At 35.8% G+C, this 19,002-nt stretch overlaps 1 protein-coding gene across 1 annotated transcript in view; it reads right to left on the reverse strand.

Moving 5' to 3' along the window:
- The window catches only part of LOC129267746 (uncharacterized), a 46,910-nt gene that overhangs the window by 20,799 nt on the left and 7,109 nt on the right, over nt 1-19,002 (reverse strand). Inside the window, exons 2-7 of the mRNA XM_064104679.1 lie at nt 16,040-16,183; nt 10,890-11,010; nt 9,698-9,748; nt 8,814-9,134; nt 6,968-7,018; nt 5,285-5,335 (exon numbers count right to left, since the gene is read on the reverse strand). Of these exons, the coding sequence (XP_063960749.1) occupies nt 5,285-5,335; nt 6,968-7,018; nt 8,814-9,134; nt 9,698-9,748; nt 10,890-10,989 (574 nt within the window). The 5' untranslated portion in view covers nt 10,990-11,010; nt 16,040-16,183. The remainder of the gene's footprint in view (nt 1-5,284; nt 5,336-6,967; nt 7,019-8,813; nt 9,135-9,697; nt 9,749-10,889; nt 11,011-16,039; nt 16,184-19,002) is intronic.

A 19,002-nucleotide genomic window follows, 5' to 3' on the forward strand; every position in this document is an offset into this window, starting at 1 on the left:
TACAACTTTTTTTTTTTTTAGATAAATCTTTTTCTAAATATAAGCTCAATATTTTATTAAAAAAACAACACAATAATTGATTTTCGATTAAAAGCGCAAAAAACAAGAGAATTTTATTAAAGAAGAGGCAAACAAAAAAAGAAGTATCCCTCCATCAGACATTGAAATAAGTGATAAAATTAATAAGAAACTAATTTGCACGTTTAATGATTATATCTACTTAATGTTCCTGTACACTGAATAACACTTTATTAATGTACCATCAGTTTTCATTGCAATACCTTATCCGCTACCGGGCTATTAATTATTCAAAATTTTGCATTGTTTGTCAGTGCGGAAACCGATCATGGATTTGGGCTTTCCGCGGGGCTGCCCCAAACTCTCTACATTTCTTTTTATAAAACAAAAGAGGAAGAAACAGATTTCCGATATGGGTAACATTAATACGCATGGATAGGCTACGAAAACATGGAAATTCAACATAGCTGTCAAAATTTCATTTCTAAACAATGGTAGAGGCGTCGGTAAAAAAAAGAGGGATTTGAGTTTGCTACAGTTGTAGATAGTGATTATCTCCATAAGAGGGAAGGAGGGGGGCTACCCAACTATCATATATTACATGTTAGAACTCATTTCACGCCCTTAATTAAAGTTGTGTGTAAAATATATGTTAAATTTCATACTTTTCTCTTTGAAAAAATTGAAAATAAGGCCTTTTTTCTGGTAGTTCAAAGAATCAATCTCTTCTCATCCTATTCACCTTGTGCAAAATCAATTTTTTCATAAGCATGAACGTGTCTCGGACATGTCAGAGAGGAGAATGAAATGTGTAAAATTAACAAAAATGAATGAATTAAAAAAGCTTAAAAAACTTATCACTGAAAGCTGGGGGGGTGAATGATAATAAAGTTCTGAGCATCTAAATGTTGAGATCGCCAATGCGACATCTAATCGTCCCTTTTAATAAGTCTTTCAGTAGATCATGTACTTTTAAAGTAACATTTATTAACAAGTCAATTGGGGAAGTAGGCATATTTCGGAACTTGTTGGGCTAGGGTTCCATACAAGAATAATCACGTTCGGTGCTTATGATCCATAGCCCAATAAAAAAAAATGCTCCTTGAGAAATCAACCGAGCGGCTTACCATATGGATAATATATGTATGTATAATATATACACAACAAAAAAAGTAAGACCCCCCTAAATCGAATTGTTGTAACTTTTGAACGGAATTATTTTGAGATATTATATTTCGTAGGTAGTTTTCTACACTGATTAAGCAACTCCTGGTGAAAAATGAGATTGATCGGTTGAGTCATGCATGAGTAATTAAAGATTGAATTAAAAATGACAATTTTTGAAAGTTAAAAGAGTATTTTTTCAGATTGTGCAAATACAAAGTTGGGCAAAAGTTGATTTTAGGTGAATTTTATGGTGTTATGCTGTTTTACTATCCATCATTTAGCCACTCCACACCCCCACTTTTTTCCAAAAGCATGTACAAAAATGTAAAAAAAGACCATACGATTGTGATGGTTTGCATGGTCAGCCCCCCCCCCCCCCACTTTGAAAACCGTTCCGCGGCCCCTGTATTGTGACGTATCATCATAGGGGTTTATGGTAGTATCCTCTACAACTTGTTAGATCATGTTAAAATTTGAAAATGTTGGTGGCTCCCCCCATTATAGGCCCCTCCCCCATTTTAAAATTCTGGATCCACAACTGATTTGTCCATAAATTAAACTGAATATGAGAAATTGTTAGGAAAATAATACATTTATGCAGTATAAAGAGTATTCATTCCTAAGTTTTCGAATGTGCTCGCTCAACCATGAAAATGTTTTAAGTTCGGAAAGTGTGTGGTGATAGAAATGATGGATGATAAAAACAACAGCAATTAAAGTCACATTTAAAACCGAATTCGCCCCCAATATTCACTTTATTACCCTTTAAAATGAGTCTGTGACATTGAAAATACAAATTTTCCCACTTTGATGCGTGCTCACTCATCCATTAATAAACAAATCGATTTAATTTTGCACAGGATTCTGCCCATAGGTTGATAAACATTACTGCCAAATGACATTGCTAAAGACAGCCTTGAAAAAGAGTTCCACCATATTGAATAAGGGGTTACTTATTCTTAAACATATGCACCTATTATGTACACAAGTCTATGAGAGAGGAAGTCAAAATTTTAACAAATATGAAATGAGGGTTTGTTTCATGGACGGTTTTTGTTACTTCTGCCAACAGTTATTTCATGAAACTTCGCACATGGATTCAGAGTAACATTATCCAAAAGGCGCGCACACCAAAATAAAAATTCAATACGGCACAGAGTGGGGCCAAGGCCTTGAACTTTCTTCTCATTTGCATAATTTTCGAATATTGTGTGCTCACTGTTGCATTAAACATTGCGATTTTCATAAGAATTAAATCAAATGAACTATGCAAGGAGGTTTTTGACAGATATCCATAGTTACAATTTGCATTTTTTCCAATAACGTAAAAAAGAGCTAATCACATTCCACATGTTCATTCAAGCGTGAACGTTTAATTAAACGCCTTTGAATCATTGAAGCATGTTAATTGGTCATGAAAATAACGAAAAAGTTGAGGAAAGATCATTTTCAGTTACCAAAATGAAACATTACATGCCTATGATATTTGACAATCGTATTTTTTGTTTTAATAAATGTTTATTGAACCGTGAAACGATGAATATTGTTGAAGATACTCTTCCCAAAAATAACTTTCATCATATTCGATCATTTTTATTGATAGAAATGTGTAAAAAATCCAATTAAGGCAAATTTGGACTTGTGTTTATTCAACCGTGAAATTTAGCCAAAAATGTTGTATCGTCTTTTAGAAAGTACCTTTTAAAAGCCTTCTGACTATTTTTCATGATGAGAATGTGGAATTAGTTCCAATAAAATGGAATCAAAGTAATGATATTTGGATTGTAACTTTTGAAAAGTGACATTTTTGCCTTTTGACGGTGCTCACTGAAGCATGACGTAAAACACGTCCATAACATTTACTCAGAGGATAGCTTATAAAATTACCTACACGCTCATGTAAAAAAATACATTAAAAACTCGCATTGGTTCGGAAATTATTGATGTTTGTTTAGGGGGGACTTACTTTTTTTTGTTGTGTATATATAACTATACATCAAATTCCATACATAAAATATGATCATTAAAAATATCATGTGAGTAAGACAAGCTTATAACGCCCATTCATCTATCATTTCGTCAAAGCAAAGTTGGGAAATGGAGGGATTAACTCAAAAGCAGGGTTTATTGGATATGAAGCCCTCAAACAAATAGGCTCCGATAACCAAGTTTCAAAGTCGTAAGCAATTGTATGACTTTATTCTTGTAATAGCAAAATGTTTGTTCTTCGGAATTTCGATTCCAAGTTGATGAATTCCATGTTAAGGCAATGCAAGTCAGAATTGTCAATACAATCTGTTTATTATCCCGACAAACCAAAAACAAAATATATATACTTTTGTATCCGACTATGAACAACTTTCCGAATTGACCAATATCTATATTTTAGGAATATGTGGTTATAAGAAAACGATACCTGCTCATCTCATATCTCAAGTGTTTTTATTGGTCTGTCAAATCGTCTTAAGAGTTTATAAGGACACTTCCGACTGGAAGATTTGGTTACTTTCATTTCTTATTTTAGGCTGATAAACATGATATCTAGTCATGCACTTGATTCACTATATCATGTACTACATGAGAACCTCACGCACTTTCTTATTTTTTCGACGCCAAATTCCTTGTTAAAATTGGTACCGGTCACACCAACGAAACCGACTCCAAACCGACCGATGATATGCCATTCAAAGTAACGAAATAGTTTTGATCTGTCTGGAGTTAGTTTCATTCGTGTGACAGGAGCATTACATCCTGGATGCACTTTCAGGAATTGATAAAAGTTTTGGCAGTTAAGTTGATAGTAATAGTCACGTGATACGATCACGTGGTCACAGAAGAAGGAACACGTAGATTTAAGGTTTTTTAAGGGAAATGATCAGCAGCAATATCAAACTTTCATGTTTCTGAACATACGTTGGTAATGATACTCAATGATGTTTCTCTTTAAGCCTATTCTCTCGATAATCACAAGGCCATATATTTTGTTTATGATTTCAACATTTTCCCATAAAATATTTTCGTAACATTAAGCCAACATTTATCGTCACGGTCATAACATATTTATATTGTTTTTGTGCAGAGATCGGAACGAGGAAATAACACCTAGAGTGCATTTAGCTTAGCGACATTTCGTGAAGAGCTTTGTCATTGATTTTCGCCGACTGATCTGCCATAAGCCAATCAGATGAATTGATTTCCAGTATAACATCTGTCGGTGAAAAGTCAATGTCATAACTATTAATGAAACGCTCCCCAAATCAGGGAAGCTATGTAGTAGCGTCATATAGATATATTTTTAGATAAAGATGAGATGAGAAAATGGTAGCCTTTCCCTAAATACTGGACAGTGCACAGCATCCCACAGTATGGACCACACTGTGAAACAACGTTCACACTATTAAATGTGAACATTTTAATAATGGGAATTACATGTTCACAAAGTCCAGTATATGAACACAGAGTGAACACTCACACTGTCGAGGTGTCAACAATGGGGAATTCCTTTCACACTTTAATTTGAACATTTTAACATGTATGAATCATATTTCACGAGTCCCCTGGCGCCCCAGCCTCTCCCTAGTGTGACGTTCAAGGTCACGCACACACACACACACTCACCCCCATATATATATATATATATATATATATATATATATATATATATATATATATATATATATATATATATATAAATATATATTTATATATATATAAATATATATTTATATATATTTTTTTTTATATGGAAATAAACTTAGTTGGAACTAGTACAATGCATTACCTCTTTGCCTCTTTTATCTCATCTGTGTCCAATACGCGGAATGTGATATCGTTTTGTATGTATATATATATATATATATAAACATGTATATATGTATATATAATCACATTGACCTAACAATCTAGCATCTTTGCGCTATGCTCTTTAAAATGTTAGGCATATTGTAACATGGATTCACTACTGAATGAAACGTACTGTATGCCTGGTTATACTTTGCTTATATGTAAAAGTGCATTTGATGAATACTTCAAGGTACGCGTTCTTGGTAAAAAATAATAAATCGAATTGAACTTGTAATCAAAGAGGAATAATCCTTACCTGAGCTTCTTGTAGATGGAATCCAAATTTCTGGTTGGTACACTGGCCAATCTATGATCAAAACATAGATTAACAATTTTCATGTTATTATGATAATGAAAATATATATTACTTATGTATACGCTTAAAGCTGATTTCATCAAGAATTAGTGCGCACTCTACTATGATGCAGCATAAATACCCTAGCACAAACATGACAAAGGTCTGCGCACTCCTATCTGAAAATAATACGATTGAACAGAGTAAATTAAGAATTTATTTTTGTTATGTCAATAATAACAGTTAAAGATTTTAATTATTCTGGCATGTTTGGTGTCGGTTAAATGGTTTTAAGAACAGAATAACCTCTTTATCCAGTAAGCTTTTAATGCCATCCCCCACTTCTCATTTTGTGCTTTTAATTATTTACTGGCCTAACATGGACACTGTGTGGGATCACCATTTCTGAAATTTATTATGTAACAATTAGCCTGATATGATTACATATTGTGTTTAAAATATGATGACACTAAGAACAATGAATATTCCTAACAATTTTCTCTGGAAAAGTGTGTAGAACCTACAGAAGAAATATTTCCTTTTTTAAGGAAACCTCTTTGTACGAGGAGGACAAGACAGAACAGAAAATTTGAGACAGTAAAAATAGGAAGAAATACCCTGCATAAAATCATCATTTTTACTCTAAATGAAAAATGAAATGGATATGAAATAAATTCATTCTTACTGTGGTAATAATAATTCTGGATTTATCTTGAACCCCCACCAATACACACACACACACTCACATCCACACGCACACACACACACACATATATATATATATATATATATCTCGAACTCTTCATTGATTAAAATTCAAATATTTAAGCTTCAGAAGGGTACTACAAGCTGAAAATTATATCAGTAGTATATCCTATTTTCAACATTCCTGGAGGACAAAATCTAAATAAACCTAATTTCATACAATGAACACTATGTATATATATATATATATATATATATATATATATATATATATATATATATATATATATACCTGCATACATATATATTAAATAAGAAAAAAGTAGGCAGATGGCATACGTAGAAAAAAACTGTTCACAAAAATAATGCAAAATTTTGAATTGCCATACCTTTCTGACATGTTGTACAATTTTGACAAAATGTTGAAATCTTTATATATCTGATTTTACTCCTCAAGGCAAATCATTTTTAGCGTGGGGTATCCCTTTCTTAATACGTTTGATTCGCTTCCTGAATTTTTGAGTTTACTATAGTGCAAGATATATAATGGATAATTTATAAATAAAATATTGAATAAAACATGATCACGAGTAAAAACGCGACAACGTACACTTGTTAGTATGTGAACCTTACAGTTGCTCTTTAAGCGGTTTAAGCAAGTGTTTAGAATAATAATCAATAAAGGTTCTTTTAAATATTTAATTCTCAGTGAATTACGCATGGTTGTTTAAACTGTTAAACAACTACTGCAAGGTTCATATAGTAAACAACGTTTTTACTGTGTAAATAATTCTTTAATCAGCATACAGTTCAGGGCTTGTTAAAGGTATAAGGAATTCCACCATCGAAAGTTCAAAAGTACACTGGTAATTAGATGATGTTCCAGAAAGAATACAAATTTATATCAGTTTATATTTTATACCATTAACCGATCCTTACCTATTTCGATTGCGCTCCAACTCCAGGTCACATCGTCCTCTTCTTCGGTAGCTATAGTTGACGCACAATAGATATAAGGAAGAAGAAGAATCAGGGAAATCAAAACTTTACCCCAATCAGCCATGTTGTTACATGGATGCTATGACTGCATGGAGAGTACTATTAACTGCAGTACAAAAGTTTGGTGAGTAGTATCACGATCAGGGTCGAGGGGTTGGTCATGTGATCTAAGAAAACATGATACTACATGTACTTCCTTCATCCACACTGGTGTAGGCTGCACCTTGAGAACCATGTGCCATGGAATTATCAATAATATTTTTATAATATTTTTTAATGTGATAAGCTACAGAAATCCGTGATGTTTATTGTCAGCATTTTTTTTTTTTTTTTTTGGGGGGGGGGGGGCGAATCAGAGGGGGCACTGTCGTTGATAATCCAAACTAGCGCATAGATCGTCTGACGAAATTTTTTTCTGTACTCGTTTTGAATTTTTTTCTTTCTTTTCCTCATTCAGAGGCTCTTTATTATTCATATTCCTTTCTCATTTTAATAATTTCTTTCGAGACACAGTGCATGAAGAGTTACAAAACAATTTACATTATATACATGCAGTAGACATCAACTATTTAATCTAAAATGTAATCAAGATTAAATTTCTCTACAGGGTAAAGCTCTTTGAACATTTGAATTAAATGAACATTGGATTTCAATCGCCGTTTTACATAAAAAACTATCTCTTTCTGAAACTCATACCAAATTGAATATTTATGTTAAAAGCTCTTGCATCTTATACATGACATATAATTTGTATATTGTATACCGTGCAAATAACATAAACAAGTTAACCAACGTGAACTTGCAATCGTGAATTTTGTATCCAATGAATAATGTCGTTTCGTTAATAGCAATTGTCATTTTAAACATAAATTGCAAAGAATTCTTTATCTTTATAAAAAATGGTAACATGATTACATTCTAACATAATATGAACAAACGTTTCTTCTGCTTTACAAAACATACAAGATGTGTCATTAGCTACAACGAAGCTACGACATCTGACGAATATAATCTAGCACAAAATAGCCCTTAACAGTACTTTCGGGGCGGGGCGGTAGTCGAATCTTTGTGTATACTTCCGAAATCCGGAAGAAAAAAGATGCGGAAAGGGGGGTTCAAGCTGAGACCCGTAATGCCGCCCCCGATGCATTAACGGGTTTCTAACCCCTCCCCCACCCCCCAAAAAAAAGAGAGAAAAAGAAAAAACATGGGAGAAGGCCGTCAAAGGCATGGAAGAATGAGGCAAAGTCAATGAAGAAGGGTATTTTTTTCATATAAACTCTATGAAGCTTAGCAAGCTCAGCTTACCATGCTTACTGAGGCTATTGTTACATGCACTGCAAAAAGTGAATGTATGGGACCTTGTCATACATTTTTTTCCCCAAACACTGTTCCTGTCATATTTGGAAGTAAGTAGATTATCAACTTCATCTTTTTCACAGATTTTTTTTTTTACTAAAACATGAAATTATTCAAATAACATGAACAATGTAGCTTCAAGGCACACAATCACAGCTTTTTGTTTGAGAGCCCCTTTCGAAAACGAAGAAAGGTTGGAGGAGTTTCACAATAAATAGAGTCAAAACTAAAAATCACACTTTAATATGACGCGCACATGATAATTAACGTGCAATGGCATTGGTTAATACGTGACCCTAACGCGCGTCCCACGACCATGATCTGACCAATGCGGTGAGGCGTGATATAGCACGTCCAATTTGGTAATTTAAGAGCAATATTCTAATCCGATTTGAATCTTTAAGAAACACCCTTTGTGTAAACCTACTTTCACATATCGCCCCTGCATCTTCCGAATGGACACAGTTATGAACTCCGTAGTCATTCTTGCTACATTCTTCAAGGCTGTTCTCAGACCCACGACACCAGACTTCGTCGAGGAGAATGACCCCGGATCCTGGGCCGTAACGGGCCATAACTGGTGCGGAGGAGGCCCTGTAGAAGCCCACCATTCTGCAGACGACATGGGCGTCGTTCAAATCCCAGCCGTCGTCACATACGGTGCCCCAAGTTCCATTGTAATGCACCTCAACGCGACCAGTGGTATTGTCTGGTCCATTCACCAACCGAGCCTCAAGGGGTGGTAATCCTGATAACAAAGAAATAAAGAGGGCGGGAGAGAGGTGAGTGGGAAATATATATGTATGTTTTTATATATATATATATATACATATATATTAGAACATTATAATTTTTAATTTTGGTGAAATTCAAAGCTCGATAGAGAAAAAAGGCAAGCACGGTAATTAATGTTATTTTTCCAAATTTGGAACAATCAGATACTGAATTAACTCTGTGCAATCACTGGCAAAATTTGGTGAAAATGACATTGATTTCATAATGGAACGTCCTTTACTCATTGGTCTACTATCAAATCGGTCTAATTCCCGAGTCTAATTTCCTTTTTAGTCTACACTAACACTTGATCTGATACCAAATTAATCTCAATTTCGTTGATCCCAATGCCAATTTGCTCGAAGTTCTACTTCGTTTAGTGAATCTATTTTTTATTAGTAGTTCAAATCAAACTTAGTTTCAATATCTGTTAACCTCTCCATATAGACAAGTGGTGTAGGACAAAGGTGATATCACTCAAAGTGGCTATAGTCTATGCATGCAGAGAAAATGGTAAATGGTGAAAACGGTTCTTACTTATCTCGGGAGTAGTCCACACTGTGGTCGCATAGTCATCCTTCCCGAGAGCTACAGTTGGCAAAAAAATGATATGGATGAAGAGTTATGAAAAACGAAACGTCTCCCCACTCAACCATGTGTGTGTTTACTGTGTGTGTGCGCAGGTTACCAAAGAGAGTACTATCACTGTATGGAGAGTACTGTAACCATCGATATGCTAACACACTCCATGTTCATGATGTTGTGATAACTGCTGTGCAATAGTGTTTGGTCACGTGAGCAAAGAAAACACACTTCCTTCTTCAAATTCCTACTAGAAAGAACACCGCGTGCCACAGTGTGTTAACAGTGTGAAACACAATTTGAGATCACCTTCACTCTGTCAAATATGAGCATTTTAACAGGTGTGAATCACATATTTACATATACCGTGTTTGCACGCTCGTCACAGCTCGTGGTGCAGAATCGGCTCGCGTGGCAAAAAACTGAAATGATCCGCGCACCAACAATATACGTCATAGGTCCATGGTCATAATAAATACAACGCTGGATCCGTGCTCTTACAAGTACGTCATAATGGTGAAGCAAATGAAATGCGCGCAAATTGCCGATGCCGAATCGGCTTTCTGTTTACACGTAGTAAAAAAGCCGATTCTGCATCGGCTCGCGGTTCTGAACCTACTACTTTGGTGGTGCAAAATTGCCGATTCTGAACCGAGAGCCGATGCAAGTTAATCGCGTTTACAACCAAAAAGCCGATGCAGCGTGTAAACATAATAGTCGACTACGTGAACACGCTGTCAACATTCCCACTGTCGTGGTGTCCACAGTGTAAAAAATATTTTCACACTGTTGAATATGAGAATGTTTAACCATGTGATTACACTGTGTCGTGCTGTTTTATTTCCAGCAGTGACTTCTTTTCCTCAATTCAATAACGTTTTTTGACATTTTCACAAGGTATTATTTTCATATAGTCATAAAAGGTAATTTTCAAGATATAGACCATGCTTTTCTACAGAATGCGGCGTGATTCCCTAAAAGCAAATACTTGTGGCCTTTAACAAATAATATATTACATACCCAAACTCAACCATTTTATTTGATCTAAATTTGCAATCAAATCCCAATGTAGTGAACCTGCCACGGAAGAAGATGCTGGCCTTCCTCAGCTACCTAGTATAATTTTCAAATCTATTTTCATACTCACATGATGATGAGTTCCATGCAAATGATGCTGTGGGTGACGACCCCCTCGCAATCCCACTCAGCACGCTCAGTAAAACAAGAAACGGTACAAGAATGTTCATTTTTGCGATACAGCTATGGTCCTACATGAGGAAAATCAAAACGTAGTTTTTTTAATCAATAATAACTGGTAATACAGAATTAACCGTAAGGTTTTAAATTAATATATTTTGTTATTTTGGACACAGTTCATCATGTCATTAGGAAATTTAATGCAGAAAAAACATAATTGAATACCTTGTTTATATAAATCTGTCGATTTAAACCTTACTCAAAGAATATGTAATTAAATTTCCTCTTAATTTATTGGATGGGTTAATTAATACTTATCTTGAGATCAATTTAGAGAAATATAAAATTGTCAACGATTATTTCTAAAAGTGATGTTTATTAAGTTTGGCCCGTTTTGACCCTGCCATGTCGTAATTTCAAGTTCAAGTTCAAGTTGATTAGCATCATTAACAAATACAAATCAAACAACCATCGCATACATGTATATAAAAAAATACAAATACAAATCAAATATAATTACAAATCAACTACAGATAAATTACAAAACATTTGTATAATTTTTTTTTTCAAGCTTGTTTGGAAATGAGGGGATCCACTAAAGAGCACTGCGTGTAGAGCGTCGATGCGCTAAAATAATATATTATACAATGAACAATTGGGAAGTCATTCCTCTGTGTAGGTTTACTAAAACAAAATATTTTGAGATAGAATGATAGGAATAAAAATAGATGATGAGTAACGACGAGAAACATTAAGAAGAAGACAGAAACGCGAGAAGATACTATACACACACACAGACGTGGGAATAATAGAGGGGACAGAGAAGGACTACAGTACTTTGCAAAACCTCCGGTGTTGATTTAACACCAGACCGGAATCTATATATGTCCACACCAGAGAAGTATTGAAACAAAACCAGTTTGGAATCAAACCGATGCTGTAATTGGTGTTGTATAAACACCTTTCTAGTGTTAGACCAAAACCAAACTGATGTTGTTTAACACTTCTCTGGTGTGGACATATATAGATTCCAGGCTGGTGTTAAATCAACACCGGAGTTTTTGCAGTGTACCGAAGGGGGTGCGATAGAGGGAGAGAGTGAGAGGGTATACCGTATTGGAAAATGTGAATTAAAATAAAACACTTTTTCAGAGAGCTTGATCGAGATGTTCGCACCAGCTATTCTGAACATGAAACAGTGAAAAAACTGTTAAAAATTAAAAACGAAAATAGATTAAATAGGGTAATGATAATCCCCCAGGGGGGGGGGGGTTCTCGACCAAAACAGTGGTAGGTATGTGCCGCGGGCGAGACAAAAAATGGGGGCTTTGGAGCGGGCTTATTGTAAAAAGAGGGTCCTCGGAACGGGCTTCGGAACGACAAATGTTTGTGAAAACGGGAGTCCTTGGAACGAGTCGCCTGCGTGTGAGTGCGTATGCGTCCCTGTGGAACGGGCATACGCGCATGCAGCTATCCCGGAGGCCGTGCCGCCGGGTGCGCTCGCGCAGGGGCAATGGTCGGACAGCGCTCTGCGACCGCTTTTCACCAAAATTGCAGCTCATTGCAGCGGATCAGTGCAGCCGGAACGGCGTAACAAACAATATATCTTTTTTTCTCGATAAGAAGAAAATGCTATGCTTTGGAGCGGCTTTCTTTGTTCTTTTTCTCAATAAGGTACAAATGCTATGCCTTGGAACGGAAATTTGAGCGTAAAATTGATGGTTCTCTCTGCGGCACATACCCACCACGCATTATGTACTGAGTGCCCCCCGGGTGATAATCACAATGTAAAGGGCTTAGAAGCCTACATATGAAGCGCTATATAAATGTAACTACTTTTATCATTATCATTATTATTATCAAATCTATTTAAATTTTTATTGAAAATTGCACAATGAAACGCATTCGTAGTACGGCTTTGATGTGTTTGTCAACTTGTACACTCTTAAACATGTTGGGCAGCATACTGTCCACACAACAATTGGTTATAACTTTATCAAATTCTGGGTAGTATTTAACCAATGTTGTGTTGCTTTGGGTAAAAACTACACAGTATTGGTTGAAAACTATCCAGAGTTGGATCCATTTTTTAGCCAATAGTTGTGTGGACAGTATGTTGCCCAACATTTTAAGAGTGTGGGGATAACGATATAATATTGGATTTCAACAGATTTGCACAGATAGTTTGTTCTTTGTTTGTGGTTACTGGTGGTGTCCTATGCACCAGTGCTGTTCATCTTTCTCTTCCCTATTATATGTGTGTCAAAATACACTCTTGAAATAGTTGGGCAAAAAATTTCCAACTTTTAACCAACCATGGGCAACATACAGTCCACACAACTATTGGTTAAAATCTGCCCAAACATGCCAAATTAGGTAATAAAAACTAATAATTGGGTAATAATTTTGCTCAATTGGATAATAATTGGCCAGAATAAATACATATATATGTATTACCAAAATACATTACCCAACACAGTGGACAGTCTGTTGCCCAACATTTTAAGTGTGTGCGTAAAAGTAATTCATGAGGCTCCTATGTAACACAGTATTTTCACAATGTCAACGAATATAACAAGTGATGCAATGAAATTCTAGTCTTAAGCTCGCAAGCACCCAGGATATTTTTTACAACTTTGATGATAAATAAATAACAAAATTGATGAAATAGGGCAGCTTACCACTTCACTCGAAGCCTGTCAGCCGCAAAGATGGAGTGAATGGTTGTGTCCTTTCTTCAAACAACTCATTTACGATGATATATTAACGTAACTTGATACTAACAACTGGGGCCAATTGGACAAAGCGTTGTAATCAAACGTAACTCTGAAAATTTAGACTCAACTTGATTGTCATTCAATCATAAGCGTGCATTCTGCATTCAGTTGCGTTTAAACCAAAATCTATCTGCAATCGGGTCCGTATCATTAATACAACATTGCTTCCTCATGATGCCCCAGTTACACCAAGGAAACTGAACCCAAATTAACCGACGCGTCTTTCATTCGAAATAACGATATAAGGACTATCGGTCTGGGGTAGGTTCCACCGGTGCGACTGAAGCTTCAGTATCACATCAGGCGTTCTGCCAATAGCACAACATTATCTTTATGAAGGAAGTAAAAATTGTTTTTTAAGAGTAAAGCTGAATTTGTAACATACCCCTTACATGTACTATCATTATCAGTATGGATATATACATCTAATGTAATTTGAAGGAAGATAGATAAATACATCTGAAATCTGAAACGTGTTTTACGCGACGCGTCGCAGTTGTAATTATTTCCTCTTTCCTTCCAGCTGTCCAGATGGTCCATCTGAACATCAACATGTTTAACAGCATGTTTAATAACCGGCTAAAAGTATATATTTAAACAGCTAATCGATTCGACTTTTGGTCTAAATGTGTGCTTCAACGATCAGTATGTGTAAATTATTGAGCCATATGTTTTTGCTTTACCTGTCAGTTTATGTGTTGCTTAATAAGCAAAATATTGAAAAAATTGAAAGTATGCAAAAATAATGCGAATCATCGAGGGCACTGGTAAATATTATACACGAACGAGATAAATTTGAAACATAAATATACGTCCGAGGCTAGCCGAGGCCGTCTGGACTATTTCAAAGGTAGCACGCGTGAGTAATTTAATGTCCGAGTAATAGGATGCTTATGCATGGACCTATGAAAAGATGGACGATTAACGCGAGCACTTCTTTGATCCAATGATAGTCACCGTCACCTGGTTATGCGCATCTTAATGAGAACAAACAGGTGTTGTAACAATAGCAATTACCATGACTACCAAGGGTATCTGATCACTCAAAGACGGAACAGTTTCACGGTCTTGATTTTTGTTGGCTGATACCCTGTTTCAGCATGTGGCTTTCAGTCAACATGTTTCATATATGGAGCAGCAAACTTGAGAAGCAGACGATTTTTATGATATAAAATATGATATTATTCGATCCGCTAACTACCGCTCACACATAAGGACTTCAATAATATTGAGAGATACACGATCTATACGTGTTATGTGCCATGTATATCTGGAATACTATGGAGAAACTTGCGAAAATTTAATTTTAAATGGTAAACAATCAATCACAATATTACCTCTATATCAAAATATGCAGACATTTCCCCAAATAAAACACATGTAACTAAGATTACCAAAGGTAAACAAAAACTGTACATCCATTTTCCATTATTTCATTGATTTTTTATCAAATGCGCATATAATTTGTGAAAATATAAATGTCCAATCACGAACTGCTTCAGTCCCTTCTCACGTTGACGATAACATGACCAAAGAAAACTAGTATAAAGAGAATGTTATTCAGATGACAATTACAGTCACCTGTTAGTGAATTCATTATCTTAGCGATGAATGTCCATCTATTCATAGGTCCATGGCTTATGAGACTTGGGCCATCACACCGGGTTATCGCGTCGGGTCGGGCAATCGCGAAACACGACAATTCGAGGAAAATGTCCCCTAAATTCCAGAAAAGTCTGGTTCAGGTTACCCCCACCATTCGAGAAAAGGGTCCCCTTTAATTTCCGAAAGGTCGGGCCCAATTAACCCGATGTTTTGTGAAAACTATAGCGAAATTATTGAATGGTCGTGTAAACTGGACTGGACGTTTCGGGAATTTAGGGGGCCCTTTTCTCGAATGGTCGGGTATATGTACATAACGTAATTGCTCGGCCCGAGGCGATAAACCCAGTGTGTGGCACAATCCGCGTATGATATGCTTTATAAGATAGTTATGTTGATCCTTGTTATTTTCATAAACCATTTCCATCTCAAAACCATGACCGGTCAATATAACTGGTCTGTTAGCTGGAATGAAAGACTGGTCACTTGAGAGATTTCAGCTAATCATTTAGTTATAGGACTAATATCACCATTTTATATTTCATAAACCAATATCAACATCAGATATCAGTACTTGATAGTTATTTAGTATTTAAACATCATATTATTTTCACGCAATGTTACTTTTCATCCATCAAGCGACAATTCAAGGTGATGCCATTTTATTTTGTCTGAAAAGAGACAACGCTTGAAATCAGTTTGCTATGTGTCTTTCACTTACAAGTTGTTACAACGCAGCCAAATGCCTCTATTACATCAATGACACTGACCCAAGACCGATCGCTGGTATGTTATTGAAAATAACGTAATATCTTTGGTTGGTCTGTAGTCAGTCTTGCTGATGTGACTGTGGTCTGGTATAACTCTGCGGTCCCGAGGCCCGTTTCATAAAGGACTTGCAACCACTAGCGTACCTACGGGGGGGGGCAGTCTGCCCCCCTGACGAGCCACAACCCATGCAAAGGACGTATCCCTGCCCCCCTGACGAGCTTGAAATACCTTTTTTGCCCCCCCCCCCCCTTGACGAGCTTGAAGACCTTTATTGCCCCCCCCCCCCCTGAAGAGCTTGAAGAGCTTTTTTTTTTTTTTTTTTTTTTGCTTGTCAAATTTTTTGGCGGACGGTTTTGCCCCCCCCCCTGTGGAAAATCCTAGGTACGCCACTGCTTGCAACTGTTGTAACTTTGCCATAATGGCAACTACCATGGTAACAGGGCTCAGCAGCCAATCATAATCAAGGTTTCCACGGTAGTTGCCATAATGGCAAAGTTTCAACAGTTGCAAGTACTTTATGAAACGGGCCCCTGGACAATGTTGACAACGGGGAGTTTTCGCTCAACGATGTCGCTTGTCCAGAATAAAAAAATTAAACAGCTGTTTTGATTGACAAAAACTTTTCGGTTTTTGTAATTTTTTTTATAGACGGGCATTCTCACAGTTCTTGAATCTTCCGTACGTTGCAGTGACAAAACTCCCTATAGACCAGTTCGTAGTTACATCAGGGACAATTTTGGTCAAATGACCTTTCATTTATTTCATTATAATGATAGGCAGGTTTCAAAGCAGGATATAACATATGCATGCCTTACATAGCAGGATGAAGAAATTGAATTATACCAGGTGACTAGAATAGCACACCATTGAAGACTCCATGAAGGTATTTGTTGCATTTCTACTTTGAATGCATATTATAGCATGTTGTACAATGTACTTGGCAAACTGCAGTGAAATACCATTCGTGGACGCATTTTTGTTCTTTGTGGATGCAAATGAGAAACACAATTGAAAAGAATATATGAATTATCAAGAAACCAAATTTGGTGCTTATCTCATTAAATTTTAAACCACCATGCCACTTTAGTACAAATGACCTTTCTCTGATCATGCGCAGAATGGAACTACGAACTGGCTTATTGCTGGTGCTAGCAACGGGTAGCCACGGTAGCCTAAAATGAAAGCCTACCACTAATGTTTGCTGCTTATTGTGTTTAACAAATCACCACAAGGGTTTGTAATTTCTTGGCTTAGGATGCCCCGGGAAAGCGAATCTGTTTGTTTTGTTTTCGTTTTGTTTTTGTTTTTCTTTCTTTTTTTAGGAGGAAACCCTGTACTATCTCTACAAAGTGGATATATATCTTTGCAACATGACCAAAGTATGAAAGGGAAAGTAAAAGCAAAATGTTATTTTCATCATTAAATGCAGTATCACCATGAAAATATTAGGAAAGTAATATGCTTGTCAATTTTTTTTTCAGTGCCAGTTTGGCGTGTGATAATTTCTTTACACTGGCTCACACAGTTACCTACGGCTAAAGCCTAATTTAATAGCACAAATGTAAGCACGCTATGTTAAGTTGTTGGGGAAAACAACCTGTATGATAATATTTTCAATGTTATTTTGTAAGGTGGTAATGTATATTCTGGCAAACACGGTAAAGTTATTGATCTGTTTGTAAGGATAATATTGCAACATCAAATATAGGAAGAAGCTCGTTGTCTTGTTGCAAGCAATTTTTACTTTTTGGCACGCCTATTAAATCTGACGCTTGTAAGTGTTTTCCTTTTGGCATATTAAATTGGATATCAGCCTATTTGTAATCATTATTTTTTCTTCTTTTTGGGGTCCTCGATTTCTCATGCTTTTGGTTTTTGTTTTACTTTCCCCAACCATTACATTCCATTAAAACTTTACAGTCTCTAAATGGTGTAATAATTCGTGTTCCTTTTTATTATCAAGGTAATATCAGTAACTATTTGCTTTATCAATTTGTTGTCATTGAAATTGGAGATATTTGTGATTTTTCAGATGTTTTTGAAATGACAGCATAACTTAGAATGTATAAGGACCTAGTTCATGAAACTTTAAGATAAGGTTGATCAAGTATTACTGAACAGCCTGCCTGAGATTCACGTCACATGACTGAGGTCGAATGTCACTTAGAGTTAATGAACTTAGACCATGCTGGAGGTATCAACATCAAAATCTTAACCTAAGGTTAAGTTTTTGAAATGTCATCATAACTTCGAAAGTATATAAACCTAGTTAATGAAACTTGGCCATAAGGGTGATCAAGTATTTCTAAAGATCCTGCCTGGGTTTCAAGTCACATGACAAAGGTCATTTAGGGTCAGTGAACTTTGACCAAGTTGGAGTATATGTTGAATTACCATCATAACTTTGAAAAGGTTTATGGATCTGATTAATATAACTTGGACATAAGAGTAATCAAGTATCACTGAATATCCTATGAGAGTGTCAGGTCACATGAACAAGGTCAAAGGTTATTTAAGGTCAATGAACTTTGGCCAAGTTGGGGATATTTGTTGAATTACCATCATAACTTCAAAAATGTATGGATCTAGTTCATAAAACTGGGACATAAGAGTAATCAAGTATTATTGAACATCTCGTGCGAGTTTCAGGTCACATGACCAAAGTCAAAGGTCATTTAAAGGTCAAGTCCACCTCAGAAAAATGTTGATTTGAATCAATAGAGAAAAATCAGACAAGCACAATGCTGAAAATTTCATCAAAATCGGATGTAAAATAAGAAAGTTATGACATTTCAAATGTTTGCTTATTTCTAACAAAATAGTTATATGAACGAGCCAGTTACATCCAAATGAGAGAATCGATGATGTCACTCACTCACTATTTCTCTTGTTTTTTATTGTTTGAATTATACA

Source organism: Lytechinus pictus, chromosome 9 (genome assembly GCF_037042905.1).
Source record: "Lytechinus pictus isolate F3 Inbred chromosome 9, Lp3.0, whole genome shotgun sequence".
Classification (NCBI taxonomy): Eukaryota; Metazoa; Echinodermata; class Echinoidea; order Temnopleuroida; family Toxopneustidae; genus Lytechinus; species Lytechinus pictus.